Here is a 26,089-nt window from a genome sequence, read left to right as displayed (position 1 = left end):
GAGGGATGCATGTGGACAGAGTTTTGGACCTTCCCTACTTTGAGGAGATCTTCAGGACAGCAGAGAAGATGTCGACATAGAATATGAAATGGAGGTGAAACACATTATTGTCATAATTACAGCTATTAATGTCACTGAAGCTTCATCTATGTTCATTTTGGAATTTGAGATCAAAATAATCTGAGGGAAATCACAGAAGAAATTATGGATTTTATTGGAGCTGAAATTTGTTGAAAATGTCACTGAAGCATGCATGGCTCCATAAACCAGTGCAGACATATGAAACCACCACCATCCGCCCACAGGCCCCCTTGTTCATGATGATCTCATAGTATAACGGACCGCCGATGGCCGCATAGCTGTCATCGGACATCACTTTGAGGATGGCAAATTCAGCAGCACCAAACCCTGCAAAGAACACCCGTAAAACACATCCAAAGAAGGATATTGTGTTCCTGTTCATCAGGGAGTTGAGAACAAATTTAGGAACAGTGACAGAAATGTAGCAGAGATCTATGAGGGACAGGTTCTTCAGGAAGAAATACATGGGTGTGAGAAGCCGAGGGTCCAACGTAATGATGATGATTATGAGTCCATTTCCTAACAGGGCTGCTAGGTGAGCCACAAGGAACAGGAATCCAATAAGGTTTTGCATCCTCAGGTCCTCAGAGAATCCCAGAAGGAGATACTCAGTGACTCCTGTGTAGCTGATCATTACATCCATGGTGTGTTCCCAAGTGTCACTGCTGTAAATCACGCGCACATGAGCCACTGGGCAAAAGTGCCTCCATGTCACAACTACACAGAAAAAAACACAACACCTTTGGTAGTGAAATTACATGTATCAAAGGCCAATAAATCCTAAAATGCATTTTAACCATTTGGTGGAATGTAGTATTGCTGTTTTTACAATGAGAGCTAGTAATAAATTTTTATGTAGGAGAAAGTGTCACAAAATTAATGAAATATAAAAATTGAATCAGTATGAATCTTCTGTAATCTGAGCCAGGGAACAACCTCTCTAGTATTTTACCTAAGTGTATAACATTTTGTTTTGTTTTGCATTTTATTGTGCTTAAAAAATATATTAAATGTCTTTAATGCACTGTTTCAATGGGAACATGACATTAAAACAATGCAACATTTTTCACAAAGATTTTCCCTTTGTCAGGCATCTAGAGTGTTTTCTGATATTTTTCCAATACATTTAACAGTATGAGTCAAGGATACCCATTATCATCATTTACTGGGTAACTTAACATTTTAGAATGACATGAAGAAAAGAAGTCATAAACAGTAAAAGATAAAATCATCTCTTTTTTAAATAGATGATGATTGGAAACATAAAATCAATGATAAATGATAAATATTGCATTAGAATGAATAAGAGAATCCAGCAACGTTGTTGGTTACAAGATCAGCGTTTTGAAAAGTCAGTGGTATTCTTGTATACTAACAAAGCCAATTAGAATATTACATTTGTAAATTGAGTTTGAAACCAAATCCCAAGAGGCATTTTAGAGAACCTTCATAGCTTATCCTAAAATTCATATGGAAGCATATGCTTCATTTTCTATTTTCATGGACTCCTGATCAATGCTACCATATAATATATGTTATCTTCACTGTCTTGCTATTTTAGCCTAATGTTGTTTTTTTCCTTAGATTCATATTAATATATATGGATTTTAAAAAATTTGAAACTTAATACTTCTCCTCAGTTCCCTTGATGCTTTTCCAGGTCTGCCTATGTTCTCCAAATATATTCCTATATTAACAAAATGTTGAAATATCCATAATTAGTATTTCAAGTATTAAGATATCCAATAATGAAATAAAGAGTATATTAAGATTTTCCATAGAGACTTGCCAAGGGTGAGGATGGCAACAGTGAAGGAGGCTGCCACCCATTTGCCTCTAGAGGTAATGATTAAACTACACATATTTCTTCACAGGTTCAGCCTCCATGGTATGTCTCTGTGACACTGACAAGATAATGTGATAAGATACAAATATTTATTGACAGATATAATGTATTGAAATTATATGCACGAAGTAAGAAATCAATAATATTTCATGCCATGAAAATGCTAGCATAAGGACTGGCTTATCCCACTTAGTAGGTGTGTGATTTACTGTGCCCCACACTCATTTTAATCTTTAGTGGAGACAGAGTTCTTGGCATTGTGGACATTGCCTCTGCCAGTCACCTGCCAAAGAAATGAAACCTCGCGTGGACCTTCCCTCCTTATGGATCTTCATCTGCAAAACAGGAGTAAACAGGTATCAAGAAGCTCTCTTGGAAAGTGAATCTGAGCCCATAATTTTTTAATATACATTCCCCCATTCTATACCAATGGCCACAGTTTCCTCCACATCAGCTTAGGGAGTTTTATACTTTCATGGGGATTTATGTGTCTGCCTACAATGCACTGAATGAAAATTGAGATGGTTGCTCTTTTTTTTTATCACATACGAATCACCTTTATATTTGGGTATGAATGCATCGTTCTATATAACTCCAACAATTCTGAAAAGATTAGAGCATACAGTTACATTTGTATACCAACCTCAGAATGGAGACACAACTTTCTGTCACAGAGAACAGGGGAAACAGTGGCAGATCTGAGCAGTGCGTCACCTCCTGGCATACTGTGGACTCTGAGTCCAAGCAGCATCCTAACATTTCAATTCTTTTTAAGGCCTGGAACCACCAGGAGGGACAGGATTGGAGAGAATCATGTGGTGACATGGCTTAGAAACTAAGGGACTTCAGCATGTTGATTAAGCCCATGAGACCAGACAGGGTGCCTTACTCTTTTGTGTGGGATGAGATGGTCTTGGTGTCAGGGAAGTGAGCTGGAAGGGGGACAAAGCAATGAAAAATCCATGTAGAAAAGATCTGAAATGACATAAAGGTAAAGTCTATTGCATACCCAAAAGTCATTAGAGCAGAAGAAATGCATATCCTCCCCATGGAAACTTCATCCTAGTATATGTATAGAACACTTAAGACTCAACAGCAAATCAAATGGTTTAAAATAAGCATATATCTGAGTTTACATTTTCAACAGAAGACATACCAGGGGCCAATAGTTTTATGAGGAGGTGCTTAATAGCACTTACGTTATGAAAATTCAAATCAAAATTACAAGATTACCTCACAAATATTACATGGGCTTTTACCAAATTTCAGCAGACTGTAAGGGTTGCTGTGGTTGTGGATAAAAAGTAAACCTTGTACACTCTAGGTGGGAAGGTAAATTGGCACAGACACAAGTCAAAACAACATGGTAGCCCCCCAAAATTAAAACTAGGACTACCATATGATCCAGGAAATCCTCTTCTCGACATGTACACAGTGGAAATAAAGTAGCTATCATGAAAGGCAGAGGTACCTGCGTGTCACTTCAGTGTTATTTACCCCCCACCCCAAGGCATGGAAACCACTTTTAAGTGTGCATCACAGAGGAATGGATTTGGTGGCCCATACAGTGGATATACTGGAATGTCAATAATTTACGATTATTTTATTTTCCCCTTTATTGACTATTTCTCCTGTAGTGACTTTCTTAGTTTCTGTGAGGTTTTGACAAAGCTTATATCCTTTGATAGCTGTACAACCCACCCCCTATTCTTTTGTGGTTTCCATTTGTATGGAATATAGTTTTCCATCTCTTCACTTTAAGGCAATGTGTGTCTGTGGCCTACAGTGACTCTCTTGTAGGGAGCATATAGTTGGGCCTTTCTTTTTTAATTCATTCATCCACTCCAAGTCATCTAATGTCTCTTTCCAATTTGTAATTTATCACTATTCACATATTGTGTGAAAGTTAAAATTTTAAGTGTGTGAAAAGGAACATCAAAATCCTACACATCAGGGGCAGAGCGAACATGGAGGCATGGGTAGTTCAGTGGAAATCTCCTCCCCAAATCATATATATTTATGAAAATTCAATAAATACAACTATTCATGAAAGAGACACCAGTGGATACAGTACAAAAGCCAGGATACACCTACATCTGTGAGAACTCAACATCACATGAAGGGGGTAAGACACAAGCCTTGGCCCAGCGGGACCTGAGCACCCCCCACCACCCCAGAAACCAGTGGGAAGAAAGGAGTAGGAACAGAGAGGGAGTGAAAGCCCAGGAGTGCTAAACAACCAGCTTTAGAAAACCTCACCCAGAGCGCAGACACAAGGTGCATGGGGTGCTGGATATTAGAGAAACGGAAAAGCAAAACCTGTGGGCAGGTCTCTGTAATCAGAGCTCCTGAGACAAAAGAAAAGTGAGTGCTTTTTGCAAGTCTTAAAGAGACAGGGACCCCACAGCTGGACGAAGTCATCCCGGTACACTTAGGAAGCAGCTGGGAAAAACAGGCAAACTTAGGTGACCTAACCCCCAGGGCAGCAGCACAGCTCTGAAGGCCCTCATGGCACTAAGCAGCCAGCCAGTTGCTCCCTGAACTGGTACGGACCCTGACACACAAGTCAAGTAGTGGGAGAGTGGTAGCGCATGCCGGGGGCATCGTCACCAGAGGGGAATGAGAGAGGCCTGTGCGAGCCCACCATGGTGACCACTGTGTGGCCCAGGAGCAGCCTGTGTGCACCAGCGGTGGAGTCGGAGGAGGAGCCTAGGAGAAGCTGCACTCCCAGCAGCTGACCAGAATCCCAGCCCAAACTATAGCTGCCTGGGCCAGACCCAATTGTCGGTCCTGGCACATAGCTGCCCAGCAGGGACGCCTGTATCGGAGGAGCACACCTGGTGTGCCTGCCAGTCCCCACATGGCACTGTGCTGTTCTGACAGACAGCACGCCCACAGCAGCTTAGAGGATTAACCTGGTGGCTGCTCCAGGCAGCAGTAAAGGGCAAGGCATCCAGCAAGCAGGAAAGAACTTTCTTCTATGAGCTGACACACCTGCAACCTGCCTACAGCCACTGCTATCACCATGAAAAGTCAGAAAAATTTAGTCCAGTCCAAAATAGTCCAGACAAATGCTGAGAGAGAATATGCCGAGATAGACCTAACCAGTCTCCCTGAAAAAGAATTCAAAATAAAAATCATAAACATGATGATGGATCCACAGATAAATATGCAAGAGCTAAAGGAGAAAGTACAGAAGGAGACTACAGAAACAAAACAATCTCTGGAAGGACTTAAAAGCAGAATGGACAGGATGCAAGAGGTCATTAGTGGATTAGAAACCAGAGAATAGGAACACATAGAAACTGATGCAGAGAGACATAAAAGGATCTCCAGAAATGAAACAATATTAAGAGAACTGTGTGAAAAATCCAAAAGGAAAAATATAAGCATTATAGGGGTACCAGAAGTAGAAGAGAGAGAAAAAGGGATAGAAGGAGTCTTTGAATAAATAATTGCTGAAAACTTCCCCAAACTGAGGGAGGAAATAGTTACTCAGACTACAGAAGCGCAGAGAACTGCTAACAGAAGGGACCCAAAAGGACAAAACCAAGACCCATAATAATTAAAATGGCAAAAATCAAGAACAAGGACAGAGTATTAAAGGCAACATGAGAGAGAAAAAAGGTCACCTATGAAGAAAAGCTCATCAGGCTATCATCAGACTTCTCAAAAGAAACTCTACAGGCCAGAAGAGAATGGCACGATATATTTAATGCAATGAAACAGAAGGGCCTTGAACCAAGTACACTGTATCCAGCATGATTATCATTTTAATATGAAGGAGGGATTAAACAATTCCCAGACAAGAAAAAGTTGAGGGAATTTGCCTCCCACAAAACCACCTCTACAGGGTATTTTAGAGGGACTCCTCTAGATGAGACCACTCATAAAAAGAGCACAGAACAAAACACGAAATACATGAAGAATGGAGGAGGAGGAATAAGAAGGGAGAGAAATAAAGAATCATCAGACTGTGTTTATAATAGCTCAATAAGAGAGTTAAGTTAGACAGTGACGTAGTAAAGAAGCTAACTTTGAACATTTGGTAACCACAAACTTAAACCCTTCAATGGCAATAAGCACATATCTTTCAATAATCACCCTAAATGTAAATTTAATGAATGAACAAATCAAAAGACACAGAGTAATGGAATGGATTAAAAAGCAAGATCTATCTATATGCTGCTTACAAGAGACTCAACTCAAACCCAAAGACATGCACAGATTAAAAGTCAAGGGATGGAAAAAGATATGTTATGTGAACAACAGGGAGAAAAAAGCAGGTGTTGTAGTACTAGTATCAGACAAAATAGACTTCAAAACAAAGAAAGTGACAAGAAATAAAGAAAGACATCACATAATGAAAAAGGGCTCAGTCCAACAAGAGGATATAACCATTATAAACATATATGCACCCAACACAGGAGCACCAGCATATGTGAAACAAATACTAACAGAACTAAAGGGGGAAATAGGATGCAATGTATTCACTTAGGGAGAATTCCACATGAAACTCACACTCCAAAGGACAGATCCACTAGACAGAAAATAAATAAGGACACAGAGGCATTGAACAACACACTAGAACCGATGGACCTAATAGACATCTATAGAACTCTACATCCAAAAGTAACAGGATACACATTCTTTTCAAGTGCATGTTAAACATTCTCCAGAATAGACCACATACTAGGCCACAAAAAGAGCCTCAGTAAATTTCAAAGATTGAAATTCTACAAACCACTTTTCAGACCACAAAGGTATAAAACTAGAAATAAATTGAACAAAGAAAGCAAAAAGTCTCACAAACACATTCAACAACATGCTCTTAAATAATCAATGGATCAACAACCAAATTAAAATGGAGATCCAGCAATATATGGAAACAAATGACAACAAAAACACAAAACTTCAACTTCTGTGGGACGTAGCAAAATCATTCTTAAGAGGAAAGTATATAGCAATACAGGCATATTAAAAGAAGGAAGAAAAATCCCAAATGAATAGTCAAATGTCACAATAAAAAAATTGTAAAAAGGAGAACAAGTGAGAGATAAGTTCAGCAGAAGGAGGGCCATAATAAAGATTAGAGAATAAATAAATAAAATTGAGAAGAATAAAGTAATAGAAAAAATCAATAAAACCAAGAGCTAGTTCCTCGAGAAAATAAACAAAATGGATAAGCCTCTCACCAGACTTATTAAGAGAAAAAGCGTCCACACACATCAACAGAATCAGAAACGAGAAAGGAAAAATCATGAAGGACCCCACAGCAATATAATGAATTATTAGAGAATACTATAAAAACCTATATGCTAACAAGCTGGAAAACCTAGAAGAAATGGACAACATCCCACAAAATTACAACCTTTCTAAACTGACCCAGAAAGAAACAAAAAATCTAAACATACCAATTACCAACAACAAAATTGAAGCGGTAATCAGAAAACTACCCAAGAACAAAATCCCCGGGCCAGATGGATTTACCTCCGAATTTTATCAGACATACAGAGAAGACATAATACCCATTCTCCTTAAAGTTTTCCAAAAAATAGAAGAGGAGGGAGTACTCCCAAACTCATTCTATGAAGCCAACATCACCCTAATACCAAAACTAGGCAAATACCCCAACAAAAAAGAAAACTACAGACCAATATCCCTGAATAACCTAGATGCAAATATACTCAACAAAATATTAACAAAACAAATTCAAAAATACATCAAAAGGATCATACACCATGACCAAATGGGATTGATCCCAGCGATGCAAGGATAGTACAACATTAGAAAATCCATCAAAGTCATCCAACACATCAACAAAAGAAGAAAAACCACATGATCATTTCCATAGATGCTGAAAAAGCAGTCGACAAAATTCAACATCCATTCATGAAAAAAACTCTCAACAAAATGGGCATAGAGGGCAAGTACCTCAACATAATAAAGGCCATATATGATAAACCCAGAGCTTACATCATACTGAACAGCGAGAAGCTGAAAGCTTTTCCTCTGAGATTGGGAACAAGACAGGGATGCCAACTCTCCCTACTGTTATTCAACATAGTGCTGGAGGTCCTAGCAATGGCAATCAGACAAAACAAAGAAATACAAGGAATCCAGATTAGTAAAGAAGAATTCAAACAGTCACTATTTGCAGATGACATGATATTGTACATAAAAATCCCTAAAGACTACACTGCAAAACTACGAGAACTAATATCGGAATTTAGCAAAGTTACAGGATACAAAATTAACACACATAAATCTGTAACTTTCCTATACACTAAAAATGAAGTAATAGAAAGAGAAATCAGGAAAACAATTCCATTCACAATAGCATCAAAAAGAATAAAATACTTAAGAATAAACCTAACCAAGGAAGTGAAAGACTTATACCCTGAAAATTACAAGACACTCTTAAGAGAAATTAAAGAGGTCACTAACAAATGGAAACTTATCCCATGCTCCTGACTAGGAAGAATTAATATCGTAAAAATGGCCATCCTGCCCAAAGCAATATACAAATTCGTTGCAATCCCTATCAAATTACCAACAGCATTCTTCAACGAACTGGAACAAATAGTGCAAAAATTCATATGGGAACACCAAAGACCCCGAATAGCCAAAACAATCTTGAGACAGAAGAATAAAGTGGGGGTGGATAACGCTTCACAACTTCAAGCTCTACTACAAAGCCACAGTACTCAAGATAATTTGATACTCGCACAAGTACAGAGCCACAGACTAGTGGATAAGAATAGAGACTCCAAACATTAACCCAAACATATATGGCCAATTAATATATGATAAAGGGTCCATGGACATACAATGGGGAAATGACAGTGTCTTCAACAGATGGTGCTGGCAAAACTGGACAGCTACATGTAAGAGAATGAAACTGGACCATTGTCTAACCCCATACACAGAAGTAAATGCAAATGTATCAAAGACCTGAATGTAAGTCATGAAACCGTAAAACTCTTAGAAAAAAACATAGGCAAAAATCTCTTAGACATAAACGTGAGTGACATCTTCATGAACATATCTCCCTGGGAAAGGAAAACAAAAGCAAGAATGAACCAGTAGGACTATATCAAGCTGAAAAGCTTCTGTACAGCAAAGGACACCATCAAAAGAACAAAAAGGGACACTACAGAATGGGAAAATATATTCATAAATGACAGATCCAACAAAGGGTTGACATCCAAAATATATAAAGAGCTCACACACCTCAACAAACTAAAAGCAAATAACCCAATTAAAAAATGGGCAGAGGATTTGAATAGACAGTTCTCTAAAGACGAAATTCGGATATCCAACAGACACATGAAAAGATGCTCCACATTTTTGTCATCAGAGAAATACAAACTAAAACCACAATGCAATATCCCCTCACACCAGTAAGGATGGCAACCATCCAAAAGACAAAGAACAACAAATGTTGGCGATGTTGTGGAGAAAGGGGAACCCTCCTACACTGTTGGTGGGAATGTAAATTAGTTCAACCATAGTGGAAAGCAGTATGGAGGTACCTCAAAATGCTTAAAATAGAAATACCATTTGACCCAGGAATTCCACTTCTGGTAATTTACCCTAAGAATGCTACACTCCAGCTTGAAAAAGACAGATGCACTGCTATGTTTATTTCAGCACTATTTACAATAGCCAAAAATGGAAGCAACCTAAGTGTCCACCAGTACATGAATGGATAAAGAAGATATGGTACATATACACAATGGAATAGTATTCAGCCATAAGAAGAAAACAAATCCAACCATTTGCAACAACATGGATGGAGCTAAAGGGTTTTTTGCTCAGTGAAATAAGCCAGGTGAAGAAAAACAAGCACCAAATGATTTCACTCATATGTGGATTATATGAACAAAGAAAAACTGAAGGAACAAAACAGCAGCAGAATCGCTGAACCCACGAATTGACTAACAGTTACCAAAGAAAAAGGGACTGTGGAGGATGGGTGGGAAGGGTGGGTTAAGGGTGTGGAAAAACAAAGGGTGCATTACAATTAGCATGTATAATATGGGGGGTTATGGGGCAGGCTATAAAACACAGAGAAGACAAGTTGTGATTTTACAGCATTTTAGTACGCTGATGGACAGTGATTGTAAAGGGGTATGTAGAGGGGATTTGGTGAGGGGGGAGCCTAGTAAACATAATGTTCTTCATGTAATTGTAGATTAATGATACCAAAAATAATCCTACACATCATTTAAATAAATTGTAATTTGCATAAAAGAGAAATATGAAGAGCAGTTTCGATAATCCAAAATATACTGTGTCTCATTTGGGAATTGGTGGCACATCTTCACACCTCTGGTTAATATACTCACAGATAATCAATTTTTGCCCATAATTTTCCATGCAGAATGTAAGTCACAGATTGAAAGATATAGAATGATAATGGAAATTATTTTAGCATACATAATTTGAAGCAATATAAAGAGTATTTGAATCTTTGAAAGTTTGAATACTTCTTATAAGAGAATTAAAATACCTATATATTTAAAAGAAGGACCAAATATTGATTTCCCTAATCTTAAAGCAAAATATTGGAGATAAAGACTTAACAAAAAGTCCTTAGAAAAAAAACCATTTCATCACTGAAATAGCCTACCAGAAAGATTAATTATAAGCACACACTCAGAAACATCAATATGGACTTTCATTAATTAATCCATCATTTGATATTATATGATGTAATAAAGAGATGTATAAAGGATAAAGAATCACAAGTGTGCTTTATTTTTATCAAGTATCACAGTGATTTAAATACAATAGATTTTGAAAATCAAACATTTTAGAGGTTAAATTCATGGACATAAATTCTACATATAAATTTATATATATACATTATATATATATATACCTACATTATATATCCATCATCTATATATGTGTATATATATGGAGACAGGCATAGTCACTCATATGATGACTATAAATGTAACCCCTAAAATTTATAAGTGGGTTACTGGAATGCAGAAACTGAGCAATGATGTATTTTCCCAGGAAACAACATTGCACTTGGCACAGGTATGAACAAGTGTATTTTAAGAGGAAACACAACGAAATGTTAAATTAACGAATGTCTTAAAAGAGTGAGGACATATTTCAGGCATTGGAGAATTGTGGCCAAAGTTTGAAGTTGTTCAAATATTTTTTGTTCAAGCTTTTCATTCTTATTTATTACTTGTTTTTACACTAAACAATACCTAATGAGTCACCATGAATCTTATGAGTCAGTTACACAAGTTCCTAAATCCTGAGTCTTTTGCTGATGGGGATTTGGATTCTGAAGTATAAGTGCAAACTTTTATGGGATTCAGTTCTCAGATATAAAGGTTAACATCTTTACCCAGGGGAATTCTGGCTTAGCTTTAGGAAATGACACAAATCAAACTGTTTCTGTTTGAAAAGTTTCACATTCATGTCACCTTTTTAGTGGGCAAAATTCTAGTGCAAGGAACATCTGGTTCCACCCAGGAAAACTCCAGCACAAGTTATTGCCGCCTCTCATTCCACGATGTAGCTACTTATTCCTTTAATTCATCATGCAAAATGTCTGGATAAATCAGGCATGACATACATTTTTGCCTCCATAGATTAAGGAGGGAACAAAAGCATCAAACTATGTTCATAGTTGAAGGTCAGTGGTTTGAAAGTCCACCATTGCACGTAGTAAACTAACGTTTCAAGGCTTCCAGAAACCAGAGAGAAGCTGGCTACCCATGTTTTCCATGTTTTAACCCTGCCCCCTCTGTGTCTAAATTCCTTACTTGTCTTCCAGCTCTAATCCTTCATTATTTAGCCCACCTTCTGTTTAAGAATGAACACAAACAGAAGAATACACTTTTATTTTTATTGAACTACTTTGACATACATTATATTGGTTTCAGTTGAACAATGTTGTAATTAGGCACGTATATACATTACAAAAACTCACCTGGATGAGCGTAGTTACCAAATGTCAGCATACAAAGAAATTACAATATTATTGACTATATTCCCTATGATGCACCTTTCATACCCATAACTTGCTGATTTTAAATGAAAGTTTGTAGCCAAAGAGAACAATTTAAATAGTGAAGTTCTCCACCCAAGCCGCTATAGCCAGCAGGACCCAGGATCCTGAAGTTCTCTTTTACAAACAGTGGCTTGTAAAGAGCTAATATACAGACATGGTTTTCTCCATATGAGGTCTTCATTTATGTTGTGATCAAATCATTCCAACCATTTACCAAAACTCTTTCAGAATATTCTCAGGTTTGTTTTACTTTCAAGAATCATGTATCAATAATATGAATAGTTTTCAGTAAGAGATAAATATAAGGAAAGCTAAAGTTCACTCCAAAAAGAGTATATGAAACATATCAAGAATACTAGCACTAGATATTTCATTCAAAGAGATTATAAATTAAGTGTATCTGTTTTCATAGTGATTATACCAATTTATAAGCCCAGCAAAAGTACACAAACTTTCTCTTCTCTCTGCATCCTCACTAGAATTTTTTTGTCTAATTGATGATGACCATACTTATATGTTTGGGGTGATATTGTAATTTTGTTTTGCATTTCCCTCATGACTAGTTATGATGGGTGTTGTTTCAGGTACTGGTTGGCCATTTATATATATTCTTTAGAATGTCAATTCAGTTCTTATGCCTACTGAGATTGGACTATTATTTCTTGCTACTTAGTTTGATGAATTTCTTATGTATTTTTCATACTGATATATTATCAGATATCTGGTTTGCAAAAAGTGACCAATAATGTAGGCTATATTTTCACTTTTTGTTTCTTTTTCAGTGCATAAGCATTTGAATTTGATGTGGTCCCACTTCTTTACTTTTTATTTTTGTGCTTGTGCTTTAGGTGTCATAGGAAATCATTCTGTAGACATATCAAGGAATATTTTCCCACAGTTTTCCTCTAGTAGCTTTGCGGATTCAGGTCTTCATTTAATTCTTTAAAGCATCATTTATTGAAGATTAGTTGACATACAATACTATAAAAAGTTCAGGTGTGTAGTAAAGAGATTCAACAATTACATGCATTGCAATATGCTCATCATGATAAGAGTAGATACAATGGGTCACCTTACAAACTTATTACAATATTACTGATTACATTCCCTATGTTGCAGTTTTAAGGATACATACTTTTTCTTTTTTTTATTATGATATCACTGATATACAGTCACATGATCAACACTGTGGCTACTACATTCCCCCCATTATCAAGTCCCCACCACATACCCCATTATAGTCACTGTCCATCAGTGTAGTAAGATGCTATAGAGCCCTTACTTGTCTTCTCTCTGCTATACTGCCTTCCCTGGGTCCCCGTCTATATTAGGTGTGCTAATTGTAATGCCCCTTATTCCTCTTCTCCCTCCATTCTTACCCATCCTCCCCAGTCCCTTTCCCTTTGGTAACTGATAGACCATTCCTGGGTTCTGTGATTCTGCTTCTGTGTTGTTCCTTCAGTTTTTCTTTGTTCTTATACTCGACATATGAGTGAAATCATTCGCTGCTTGTCTTTCTCTGCCTGGCTTATTTCACTGAGCATAATACTCTCTAGCTCCATCCATGCTGTTGCAAATGGTAAGATTTGTTTTCTTCTTATGGCTGAATAATACTCCATTGTGTATATGTACCACATCTTTATCCATTCATTTACTGATGGACACTTAGGTTGCTTCCATTTCTTGGCTATTGTAAATAGTGCTGTGATAAACATAGGGGTGTACATGCCTTTTTGGATCTGAGATCATGACTCCTTTGCATAAATTCCCAGGAGTGGAATTCCTGGGGCAAACGGTATTTCTATACTTAGTTTTTTGAGGAACCTCCATATTGCTTTCCACAATGGTTGAACTAATTTACAATCCAAACAGCAGTACAGGAGGGTTCCCCTTTCTACACATCCTTGCCAGCATTTGTTGTTTCTTGTTCAAGGCAATTCGTATCAAATTACCAACTGCATTTTTTAATGAATTAGGGCAAATAATGTTAAAATTCATATGGAACCACAAAAGAACCCAAATAGCCAAGGAAATATTGAGAAAGAGGAATAAACCTGAATATTATGCTTTCTGGCTTCAAGCTATATTGCAAAGTTACAGTAGTCAAAACAGTATGGTTGAGACACAAGAACCAACTCATAGATCAATGGAAGAAAATAGAGAGGCCAGAAATAAACCTAAACATATATATGAAATTAATGTATGACAAAGGAAGGAAGAAAAAACAATGGGGAAAAGAGAGTTTTTAATTAAGTCTGTAGGAGAAAGTGGACAACAACATTCAAGAGAAGGAATTTAAATCACTGTCTAATCCCATATAAAAGTACAATCAAAATGGATTGAAGGTCTAACTATGACATGAATACATAAAACTCTTAGAATAATGTATATGCAGAACGTTATTGAGTGCTAGAATGAGTAACATTTTTCTGGATATTTCTCCCTGGGCAAAGTAAAACATAGAAAACATAAATAAGTGAGACTATATCAAATTAAAATTCTTATGCAGAGCCAAGGAATCCATCAACAAAATAAAAAGACAACCCACAGTGTAGAATAATGTGTTTTTAAATGAAATATTCAATAAGGAGCTAACATCCAAAAATATATTAAGAACTCATATACCTCAACACCAAAAAATTAACCCAGGACAGAGGATGTGTGTACATATTTTTCAAAAGAAGTCATACAGATGGTCAACAGACACATGAAATGATTCTCCACATCACAAATCATCAGAGAAAGGCAAACAAAATGACAATGTGGTATCACCTCACAGCAGTTAGAATGGCCACTAACCAAAAGACTAAAAAGAAAACAAAAGTGAACAAATGGCTATAGACTCATAGACACTGAGAAATGACAGGTGAGGGAGGAATTAGGGTTGGTGGGTGAAATAGATGAAGGGGATAAAGAGGCTAAAATCTCAATCATATTTTATATAAATTAGTCAAAGGAATGAAAGCATAGAGACAATAGCCAACAGTTCCATTACATTTATCTTCATTGAGAGATAGTACCTATACAGTCTTTGTGGTGAGCACTTAATAAGGTATATAGTGCTGAAGTGCTGTTGTATAATTGAAAACCAATATAATATTGTCTATCAAATTTACTTCAATAAAAAATTTAATGGAATAAAATCACACACACATCCCTATTCTACTATGTTAGGTACTTGTTTGGATATTCAATTGATGTTGCTTTTTATTGCTCCACTTCTAGGTGTCCAGTAAGTGTTTGTTGGATCAGTGACTTCTAAATAAATTTTTAAATAATTTAAAAAATCTTATTACAAACCTTTCCTGTATATTAAACAAGATGGACAAAGTAAAATTTAACATGCTGTGCTTTTTAGTCAACCAGAGGGTGAATTTATATGAAAATAAATGGCCAAAATGGCGTTTTTGCTTTTCTATAAAATGCTGCTAAACATCAAAGGCACCATTTCTTTTCCTTATAACTCTTGATTTATTTTGCAAATTTTAATAGTCATTTTATTGAAATACATTTTCTATACAATATTATATTATTTTCAGACAAACAACACAGTGATTCAGCAATTAAATACATCAGTGATGCTCACCATGATCAGTGCAGTTGCCATCTGTCACTTAACAAAGATATTAAAATATTATGAGCTATATCCCCTAAGCTGTACTATTATTCCTGTGAACTATTATTTTATATGTGTATCTCTTCATTCCCCTCACCTATATCACACATCATACCTCTCCCATGGTAATCAACCACCTGTTCTATGTGTTAATGAGTCTATTTCTGTTTGCATCCATCAATAGATGAATGGATAAAGATGTGGTACACATATGCAATGGAATATTCTCCTTCAGTTATAGAAAAGAAAAAATCCTGCCATTTGTGACAATGGGGATAGACCTAGAGGATATGATGCTAAATGAAAAAAGTCAGAGAAAGTTGAATACCATATAATTTCATTTGTATGAGGAATCTTAAAAACAAGAAAACAGAAAATGTCTCACACATCTCTTTTGTAATGGCTTTATTGATATATAATTTATACACAAAGAATGATGCATATTTTAATGTGTGCAGTATGATGCCTTTGGGCATATGTATGTGCCTGGTGAAACTATCATGACAATTAAAGTAATATATGTATCTGACACCCACCTTGTTTCACTTTATTTCTGAGGGTCAGAAAACACTTAATATCTACCCTCTAAACAAATTTTGATGTAAACACAACTACAGTGTTAAAATTAGACACTATGTTGTACATCAGATCTCTGTCTTCTGTTATATATTCATATAGCATAGCTCAAATTTCATATCCTTTGAATATAACCTCCCTAATTCTCCCACCCACCAAGGCCTGAGCAAAAACTATTCTATTTTCTCCTCCTATGAGCTTGATTGTTTTAGAAGCTCCATATAAGTGTAATCATTCAGTATGCATACTTCTATGACTGACTTGTTTCACTTAACACAATGTACACCAGATTAATACACATTTGTATATACGCAAGATCTTTTGCCTTTTCAAGGCTGTCATATTCCACTGTGTATATAAACAACACTCTTTTCATCCATTCATCTGTCCATGGATACATGAGTTGTTTACACATCTTGGCTATTGTGAATAATGTTGCAATGAACATGGGAGTATAGATATCTTTTCAGGATCCTGATTTTAGTGTGACCTCCTCAATACAATACTATGTCCTCTGCATCTTAGATATTTCTCAGATAAAATCATGTTATGACTTAGCCCATCCTTTGTCTAAGACTGAAGACAAAGAGGTGATTTGACAATGCCTCTCTAATACCAACTGCTCAATATGTTCTCAGAGCTTGGCAGTGTGCATCACCCTGAAATTCTCTCAAGAGTATAGCACTTGTTAATGTAGTAATAAAATAGGCATGGCCTTCTTAGTAGGATGTCCTCCTTTTGTTTAGCTAGAAACATAACATTTCCACAATAGTTTGGAAATGTGGGTCAGGCTTCTAATATTTCAAGAACTATGAACAAATTATACAAAATGGTATTGATCAAGAAAAATGAAGACACAGATTTGTAGCTTACTATCACAAAAAAAGACAGTAACAATCTATGTAGACAAACATAACTAATTCATGGGATATATTCAAATATAAGAATATATGTAAAATATAAATTTTTATAAATATAAATATAAACGTAAGCATCAATGTTGTCTTCTAACCAGGAAGTTGGGATAGGAAAAATAGATAAATTACCTTGAAATTAAATGAAAATACATATTTCTCTGTATTTTCTCTCCCAACTCTGCTGAGTTAACATTAATTAAGACGTTTGTAGTGTCACAGAATCTAAACACATATAACATATTAAAACTAAGATCCATTCTCCCCAAGTTTTACTTATTGAGTACATTACAGTATTATGTAAAAGGCTTTAAAAATTCTTCCTAGACACATCCATGATTCTTTATATCACTTCTTCAGCATCAAATAGTTGTCCTAGACATGTTTCAAGAGGAGTTTGGTATTAATGTTTGAAACTTCCACAGTTTTACTCATTCTCTCCAAGCACCAGGAATCGAAATGTCTTTTAATAAATCCCCTTCTGTGATTAGCTGCTCTAGAGTTTCTCTCACAAATTTTTGAATGATAGATCTCCTCTGAAATGTTTTTAACACAAATGAGAAAAGATAAGTTATGACAAATTTCTTTCACTTCAGTTTCTCAATAGAACTAGTATGTGAACCCTTTGTTTCTTCTTTATAGCACATAGTCCATAACAGGTGTGGTTCAATACATATTTGATTGATTCTGTTTTCCTCTTGGCAAGCATGTAGTCATTTCTCCTGCTGCACTCTACTTCACCTCTGCACCTGCACATTTTATCTCAGAAAAGCATCCACCCTGAAATTATTCCTTCAACAAGCACCCTCCTTCCGTGTAGCATGCATTTCAGTGTTTAATGTATTGCTGTCTTTCTATGCAGTCCTCTCCACCTGCTTACATAGCTTTTGTTGAAATCTACTTATTCTAAAGTAACTATTTTAAATTCATTTCAGTTACTTGTGCTTGCCTTGAGCATTTCAGATCATAAAGAAATCTCATTTATATCTTAATTGCTTTTCAATAATAATGTTAGTAGTGGTACAATTACAGTATTATTAAATATTCATCTGTAAAAAATCTAAAGGATTATACCATTAAAAATGTTAGTGTTTGCATTTCTGTGTCTTATTTATATGTAATTCATGTCATAAAATGTTTTATAATTTTATTGTCATATTTTGGGAATAATATTGATAATATTGAAAACCATAATATTTATATGCATGCACTAGTGGCATTTACATGACTTTTCCAGTACTTTACCAAATTATTTTATGTTAGTTTTTTCTATACAACTCTCTGAATTATATGTGGTTTGTTTTATTAGTTTCATTTTTCTAATGAAAAGAAAGTCCTTTTAGCAGAGAATGTCATCTTCCAAAACAACACTCATTGATTTAGTTGATATTATAGATTTATATTTTTAGTTAGTGAAGGAAATCATGCTAACAGCTAATTAATTAATTAATTAATTTTTATTAAGGTATTATTGAAATACACTCTTAGGGAGGTTTCACATGAAAAAACAATGTGGTTACCACATTCACCCCTATTATCCTGTCCTCCCTTTCCCTCATTGCAGTCACTACCCATCAGTGTAGTAAGATGTTATAGAGTCACTATCTGCCTTCTCTGTGCTACACTATCTTCCCCCTGGTCCCCCCACCCCATACCATGTGTGCCAATCATAATACCCTATTAACAGCTATTTTTAACTGACTTTATATTTTTTAAAAAAAGCAAATTTTAGCTATAGGTCATTAGAAGTTTCATTTCCATCTCCCTGTCTTCAATTGCATCTTCTTTTTCCTACATCTAAAATTCTCATGTTTCCCTCTGCCAACTTGCCTTATATCTCATGTCTCAGAGTGTATCTGCTGGCCTTTTGAATAGTCTTGTTTAGTAGAGAATGTTCAGGACTTTTACCCTTCTTATTATCTCAATTACATTTATAAATTATTTCGTTCACAAAACTTTCAAATGTGGACAACTGAATGAATAGAATTGTTAAGTCCCCACAAATGATTAAACAGATGAAATTAAACCACATATTAAAATAATCACTAGAACCATTTTAAGGGCTCATAAAATAAAACTGTCAAAAAATTGATCATACTTATAAACATACAAGATGTTTTACATTTTATATTTTGTATTACAATATTTTGCTTATGTGGTTCAATTTCTATGAAACATTATTGCAATTCTTTCTGGCTGGTTGATTTTTTAGTTATTTTAAATTCAGCTCAAGTGATATTTAACTCATGGGGCCTGCATTTCAATGCGCAGGGACGTTTTCTGTCACCTGTGTTTCAATACTTTGTTATGTATCAAGCACAGATATTCAGAGTATTTTAAATTAATCATTTAAAATAAACAGAATCAGAACCATTTAGTCTATTCTATTAGCATTATACATTATATAAAGCACAAACAATTAAATATGCTTAAGATACTCAAATGTATCTTGGCTATGTCAGGGAATTATTCATTAGTAATTTTAAATAAATACATAAATTAATATATGCAAAATACCTGAGAAGTGAATTCATAACTTTATCTTCCCTATCATGAATATTTATTTTAACACAATTTAAAGAAACAACATAATCTCAGACCCTACTTATTCATTGAATAGAATTCATGGAGTTACTTCCCATGGATATTCATACTTATCATAGACCATATGAACAGTTCTGCCTCTGGGTTATTTACGAGCATGACTCTTTAGTAAAGGACTTGTACAGGTCATATCTCCGATGAGCCCTGGAGAACCGCGTGAGTTCTACCTCCAGAGTGTCCAGCTTTCCTCTAACTGCGGACTGGTGAGGGTTATCTGGCCATGCCATTGAGATTAATTAAATTTGTAAGAGTATTTCTTAGCAGTAAAATGACAAAGCTTTTGTGATACTTAACAAATGAGAAGAATCCAAAAAAAGTTTCTGGTCCACTGCAGAGTCAGTTAAATTTCAAGTTCATGTCTGATTACAAAGGCAATTTATTTACTATTATAGTAACTTCATAAATTTGTGAAAGCCCTATACAATTAAATTTTCTTAAGATCTGGACTCCAATATGGCATGAAAGAAATCAAATACAACTTAAAATTAATTTTAAAAATATTTTACAAGCCAAATCAATAAGAGGATATTAAATTAAAGAAAAGTGGATATTTTAGAATGAATTATTAAAGGAAAGCAAGTAAATGGAAAAGTAATTACGGCATGGAGTGGCATTCCTACTCACCCAAAGTGACTGGAACACACCCTTGCACTGGAGACACAGCCAATGATGTGATTATCATTCAGATGTTAAGTATTACACATTAAAAGCAGTTATTAGGAAAAAAGGCCTTTTGTCAACATTATAAATGTTCTTAAGAGCCACCAATATAGAAAGAAGAAAAATGAAGGGGAGGTTAACAAGCTACAAGGAAATTCTAGGACATGAGCACTCAAATTCAAAGTTTCAGAAATAGCCTCACAAATACAGAGAACAGCCTGCTGTATGCCATAGAAAGGAGTGGTGGGGAGATGGGTGAAATAGGTGAGTTGAATAAAGAAGTACAAAATTCCAATGATAAGGTAAATTAGTCATGGCGATGGAAGTACAGTGTATGGAATATTGTCTGTAATATTTTTAATATCTTTGCATGGTGACAGATGGCAACTACACTTACTGTGGGGAGTATAATTGCCAAATCACTACACTGTATTCCTGAAGCCAATATAATATTGTATATCTGCTATACTCAATTTAAAATATTGAAGTGTCTACTTCTCCAGTACACAATGTCACTACAGAAAGAAAAATCCAGAGGAAGTCCTGCAAAGTGTGTTGAGAAGTCTCTAGAAGCAGGAATTGCCCTTGACTACATACAGGACATTTTCTACTTCAACAGAAAGGGGATTGGATCCCTCAGCCGGAGTTTCACAGCATCACAAGTCTTATCATTATTCCTTGTTCTCACACTACCCATGTGTGCATTTGGACAGAAAGCCACTTTCTGAAGGATAACTCAGACTGAAAAAGTTTGCAAATTCTCTCTCGAATGTACAGACTGTTCACACTGTATCAGGCTAGTTAAGTAACTGGGTAGGATTGGCAGTCTGAGATAAGAGGAAAATGACAACGTTTAAGCTAAGGTATGTCATGGCAACTAAGTTATAGTATTTTTATTTTCATGGAAAAAGAGTACTCTGAAGAGATTAATTGTAGAAAAATTACCAAGTATCTATACAAAAGGTAAGAGCCACAAATAATGTGGCATTTTAAAGAACACAATTGAAAATAATATGAAAATATGCAGCACACATATCACAAATATATATGGCAACTCTGGAGACATTTTTAAATTTATTGGAAGATATTTAAAAACTAAATGGAGAAATAGAGTATATTCATGGATTATAACACTCAGTATTATGAAGATGTCAATTATATTTATTTATCCCATGAAAACAAATTTTTAAACCTTGGTAATGTTTTTTTTTCTGTAGTAAATGTCATGTGCTCTAAAATAACCTAACACAATTAGACTCAAATAGTCTGAATAATTCTAAGGAATAAAGGGTTACAAGAACTGGATTATCAGGTTTTGAAATAAAACAATAGTAATCAAGTAGTGTGATTTGGGAGCATAATAGGCAAATACTACAATAGGGCAGAGCACAGTTACAGAGTTTTCCATAAAGGGAAACTCAACAAATGGCAAGAACACTATGGTTCTGTGAACAATAAGTGTACCTCAATAGTTTATTCCAGAAAAACTGAGTAACAAATACTGGACAAAATGAATTTAATTCCTTTTTCCTGATCTACTCTCATCAATTGTAAGTACATTAAATAATGAAATATGAAAACCAATATTACAATATTTTGGAATATGTCTTCAGACCCTCAAAGTAGGATATCATTTGAAAAGGAAGAAAAGGAGTAAGAGAAGGGCTCAGAGAAGGTGCAGGAGGAGAAGGGAGAAGAGCTGGGAAAACCCCACCAAATTCACAGAGTGAAAACATACCCCTGAATATAATTTCATTCCAATTAAGATTTTTTTCTCAAGAGCCACCAGCTGAGTCCCAAAGTGCACATTAGAAATCAAAACAAGTAAGTGCCACTCACAAAGCCCAAAAAGGAATTCCAGAGAAGAGGAAGCACAAATACGTCACTAACACATGGGAGTGTGTTGTGCACTATTTGTATTGAAGGAAAATTAATAGTAAATCTCAGTGAGGTCTCACTGCACATCAGTAGATTGAAAATATAAAGTCTGAAAGCTTCAACTCTTAACAAGCATACAGAGCAAAGCCAATGCTTATGTAGTTAGTGCTGGTGAGTGCGGGGGTTGCTGTACCTGCTTTGGGGAACAGTGGGACATCCTATCAGCCAACGAAGTTTAGGTGATGTGTTGGTACCAATTTAATTGAAATTCTGGTGAACAGTGCAACAAAGATTATTTCCCACTTATGTCCCTGAGTGTGGGCTATGGCTTTGGGGCTCAGCACCCACACTCTGGCAGGAATCAGAACAGCTTCTATGGCAGATTTTACCAGTTCCTCCACCAGGATGAAAAGAAATAGATGAAGGGGATTTATGGACACAAAATTTAAATTATAAAATAATTTAGTTACAGGGATGGAGATATATCATGAGTAATAATAGCTCAGAATATTGTAATATGTTTATAGGGTGACCAATGGTAACTATACTTAATTATGTTGAGCATTTAATTATAATTGCTGAATCACTAAGCTGTTTATCTAAAACCAAAATAATATTGTATACAAACTATATTTAAATTCAAATGAATGAAAAATTTCTTTTACTGTCTATTCCTAAATTTTGCAAAATATAAAATAATAATAATAATAAATTCAAAACACATTGCCTAATATTCTCTTTGGAATAAAATCATTCCATAGGCATAAGGATTAAATGATTTAGAATTGTTGTCATAAACAAAACTATAAATATAGAATGAGTCACTTAAATGCATTTCATTCTAGAACTCTAAATTATTTCCAAATCAAAATACTGGAAGTACAGTGACTCTGCACAAAAGGAAGTTCATGCATTGTAGGAATGATTAAATATCTTCATCATTAAACTGATAATGAGTCTAAAAATGGTGCACTTTACAAACATAATTGTGTAAGTCTTAGACATAAATACAAAATATGAGACAGGGAAATGTATTATTTCTATACTATATGTAAAATAATATAAATGATGGTGTATAAATAACTGTACTTTGTATTTCAATATCCTGAAATTTGAAATTAAATTATAAGATAATCAAAACTTTTTTTTAAAAGCACCTATACATTGTTTATCAGAGAACCTCTTAATTGCTTCAGATCTCCCAATTTGTATTAGTCCAATATTACATGAATTTCACTTTAAGGTTATCAAAACTTTGTAATCTAATTTATGAGGTTGCATATTTCGGGTGCTTGAGAAACAGGTCTATACCCTGAGGATTTTCAAGTAGGATCTGGCTTGTTTTCAGAATTTTGTGTAGGGTGATGTTACACTCAATTTTTAGAAAACTCAATTTTTGACATTGATTTGTTAAAAAATTCATATTTTACTTTGAATGAGGACCCAAATCACACATACAAAGCAATAACATACATTAAAGGATGGTTTATGGAGTGTAGAAACAGTACTGCTTTTATTTCACAGCATGTAGAAATTGAACTTGAAAATTACTGTTGAGTGTATATGAATTATGAAGACCTATATATCTTAAAATTCCATTATTTATTTATTTATATTGCGGTACATAAAATAAAATCCACAAATCTTAGTGTATAGCCTGATGAATTTTGACAATTATGCACACTCATGAAACTGTTGCCCTGACCAAGACACCAAACCTCCTCACTAATTTATTTTTACCCTTCACCTATTTCACCCATACCCCTTTCCATGGTAATCAGCTATCCATTCTCTGGGTTTGTGAGTCTGTTTTGTTTTTTTCTGTTTTGTTTTTCAAATTCCATGTGTAAGTGAGACCATATAGTGTTCCTCTTCCTTTGACTGAATTATCTCACTTGGCATAATACCTTCTAAATTTAACTTTGAGACATACTGGCCAGCAAAACAAATGACCCATCTTTTGAAAGAGAATCTCTACAGCAAAATAAATGATAAAAGTGCTAATGGAATGATAAACACTACAGCATAGTATTGATGCAACAAAAATCCATGAAGTCAGCAAGCAGAGAGTGCTCAGAAATATTTGCATATATGCGAAGTCATTTTATGCCTTATTAAAGGAGTAGTCGTAAAGTAAAAGGTAAGTAAATTAGGGAGATGGTGATAGGAAACCTGCATCACCAGAGAGAGAAAAATCACCTGAATCTTTTCTGCTTTAAATTTACTTCCAGATAAATGAAAATCCTAAAATTAAAGGTAATAGTAATATTGGGGTAAGCTTGTGGTGATAAGAGATCCCTAAACAACGTCTAAAATTGCAAGACATGTTAAAAGTGAGTTTTAAAAAAAATAAAGGTTACAAATTCAAGAAGTATGATTAGACATACGAAGTTTAAAACATTGAAGATTATTTCTCTTGCTCTAATTTCACAAGGTGTAAGTCCATGTTAAAAAAAATAACAAAACATTTTTAAAACAAAGGAATAAGTAGAAACCCAATAGGAGTGTGAAATTACTTTTATAAGATCCAAATTCCCAGAAGGCTATCAACTATAAGACACTCTAAATCACTGGTCATCTGTCACATAAAAACAAATACATAGATTTAAAACAAAATAATAATATTGGAACACTAGACTTTATCATGCTTTAGCCAGGAACTGGCATAAGCATAACAGTGAAGCATTGTTGATGGGAGTATAAATGGACAAAGTTGTTTTGAAGACAAAATTAATTCATTAACCAGGCATTGAAACAACTTAGGTTAGGCAATGTATAAATAAAATGTACCATGAAATATAGTGCCATAGTTAAAATAAATACATTCGGTTTTACTTTCAGGGAATTTTTATTACCTTAAACCAAATAAAACTACAAGATATATTTATTTTAAAGCAAGATTTATTAGAATTAAAAAGCAAACAAATGTATACAGATGTCTACATTCTTATTGAGTCCTTGTATTTGAAGGAGAACTTCATGCGGATTTTGCCAAATTGGGGCATCAAATCATAGCAGTCGTACGTTTAATATCTTTTATCCTAAAATGTCAAGTTTTTCTATATATCTAGATACAATAGAAAAGGCAAAGCCAGTGTTTTGACAGCATAAAACCCAATCCATTCCTGTAGTGCAGCAGTTTAGGTGTACACTGAATACACATTACATAGATAGTAGAAAAAATGTTGCTTAGTGTGTTGAGAGAATAATCCTTTTGTCTCAGGTAGGAATCATTTATTTCTTTATTTATTTATTGGCCTCTTTTTCTATTCTTATTTATTTTTAATTTTATTACTATTTTTTTAATTTTATTTTGATATCATTAATCTACAATTACATGAAGGACATTAGGTTTAATAGGCACCCCTTCACCAAGTCCCCCCCAAATCCCCGATCACAGTCACTGTCCATCAATATAGTAAGATGTTGTAAAATTACTACTTGTCTTCTCTGTGTTGCACAGCCCTCCCCGTGCCCACCGCCCCACTATACATGCTAATCGTACTTCCCCCTATCTTTTTATCCGCCCTTATCCCACCCTTCCCACCTGTCCTCCCCAGTCCCTTCCCTTTTGGTAACTATTAGTCCATTCTTGGGTTCTGTGCTTCTGCTGCTGTTTTGTTCCTTCAGTTTTCTTTTGTTCTTATACTCCACATATGAGTGAAATCATTTGGTATTTGTCTTTCGCCACCTGGCTTATTTCACTGAGCATAATACCCTCTAGCTCCATCCATGTTGTTGTGAATGGTAGGATCTGTTTTCTTCTTATGGCTGAGTAATATTCCATTGTGCATAGGTACCACATCGTCTTTATCCATTCATCTACTGATGGACATTTAGGTTGCTTCCATATCTTGGCTATTGTAAAC

The 26,089-nt window shown here is 35.0% G+C and overlaps 1 protein-coding gene across 1 annotated transcript in view; it reads right to left on the bottom strand.

Moving 5' to 3' along the window:
* Positions 1 to 26,089, bottom strand: part of LOC130680240 (putative olfactory receptor 14L1) — a 152,210-nt gene that overhangs the window by 6,502 nt on the left and 119,619 nt on the right. Inside the window, exon 2 of the mRNA XM_057490504.1 lies at positions 293 to 408. Within this exon, the coding sequence (XP_057346487.1) occupies positions 293 to 408 (116 nt within the window). The remainder of the gene's footprint in view (positions 1 to 292; positions 409 to 26,089) is intronic.

The sequence above is a fragment of the Manis pentadactyla genome, chromosome 13 (assembly GCF_030020395.1).
Source record: "Manis pentadactyla isolate mManPen7 chromosome 13, mManPen7.hap1, whole genome shotgun sequence".
Classification (NCBI taxonomy): domain Eukaryota; kingdom Metazoa; phylum Chordata; class Mammalia; order Pholidota; family Manidae; genus Manis; species Manis pentadactyla.
The sequence above is the reverse complement of the archived record's forward strand: the minus strand, read 5'-3'. Positions and strand labels throughout refer to the sequence as shown.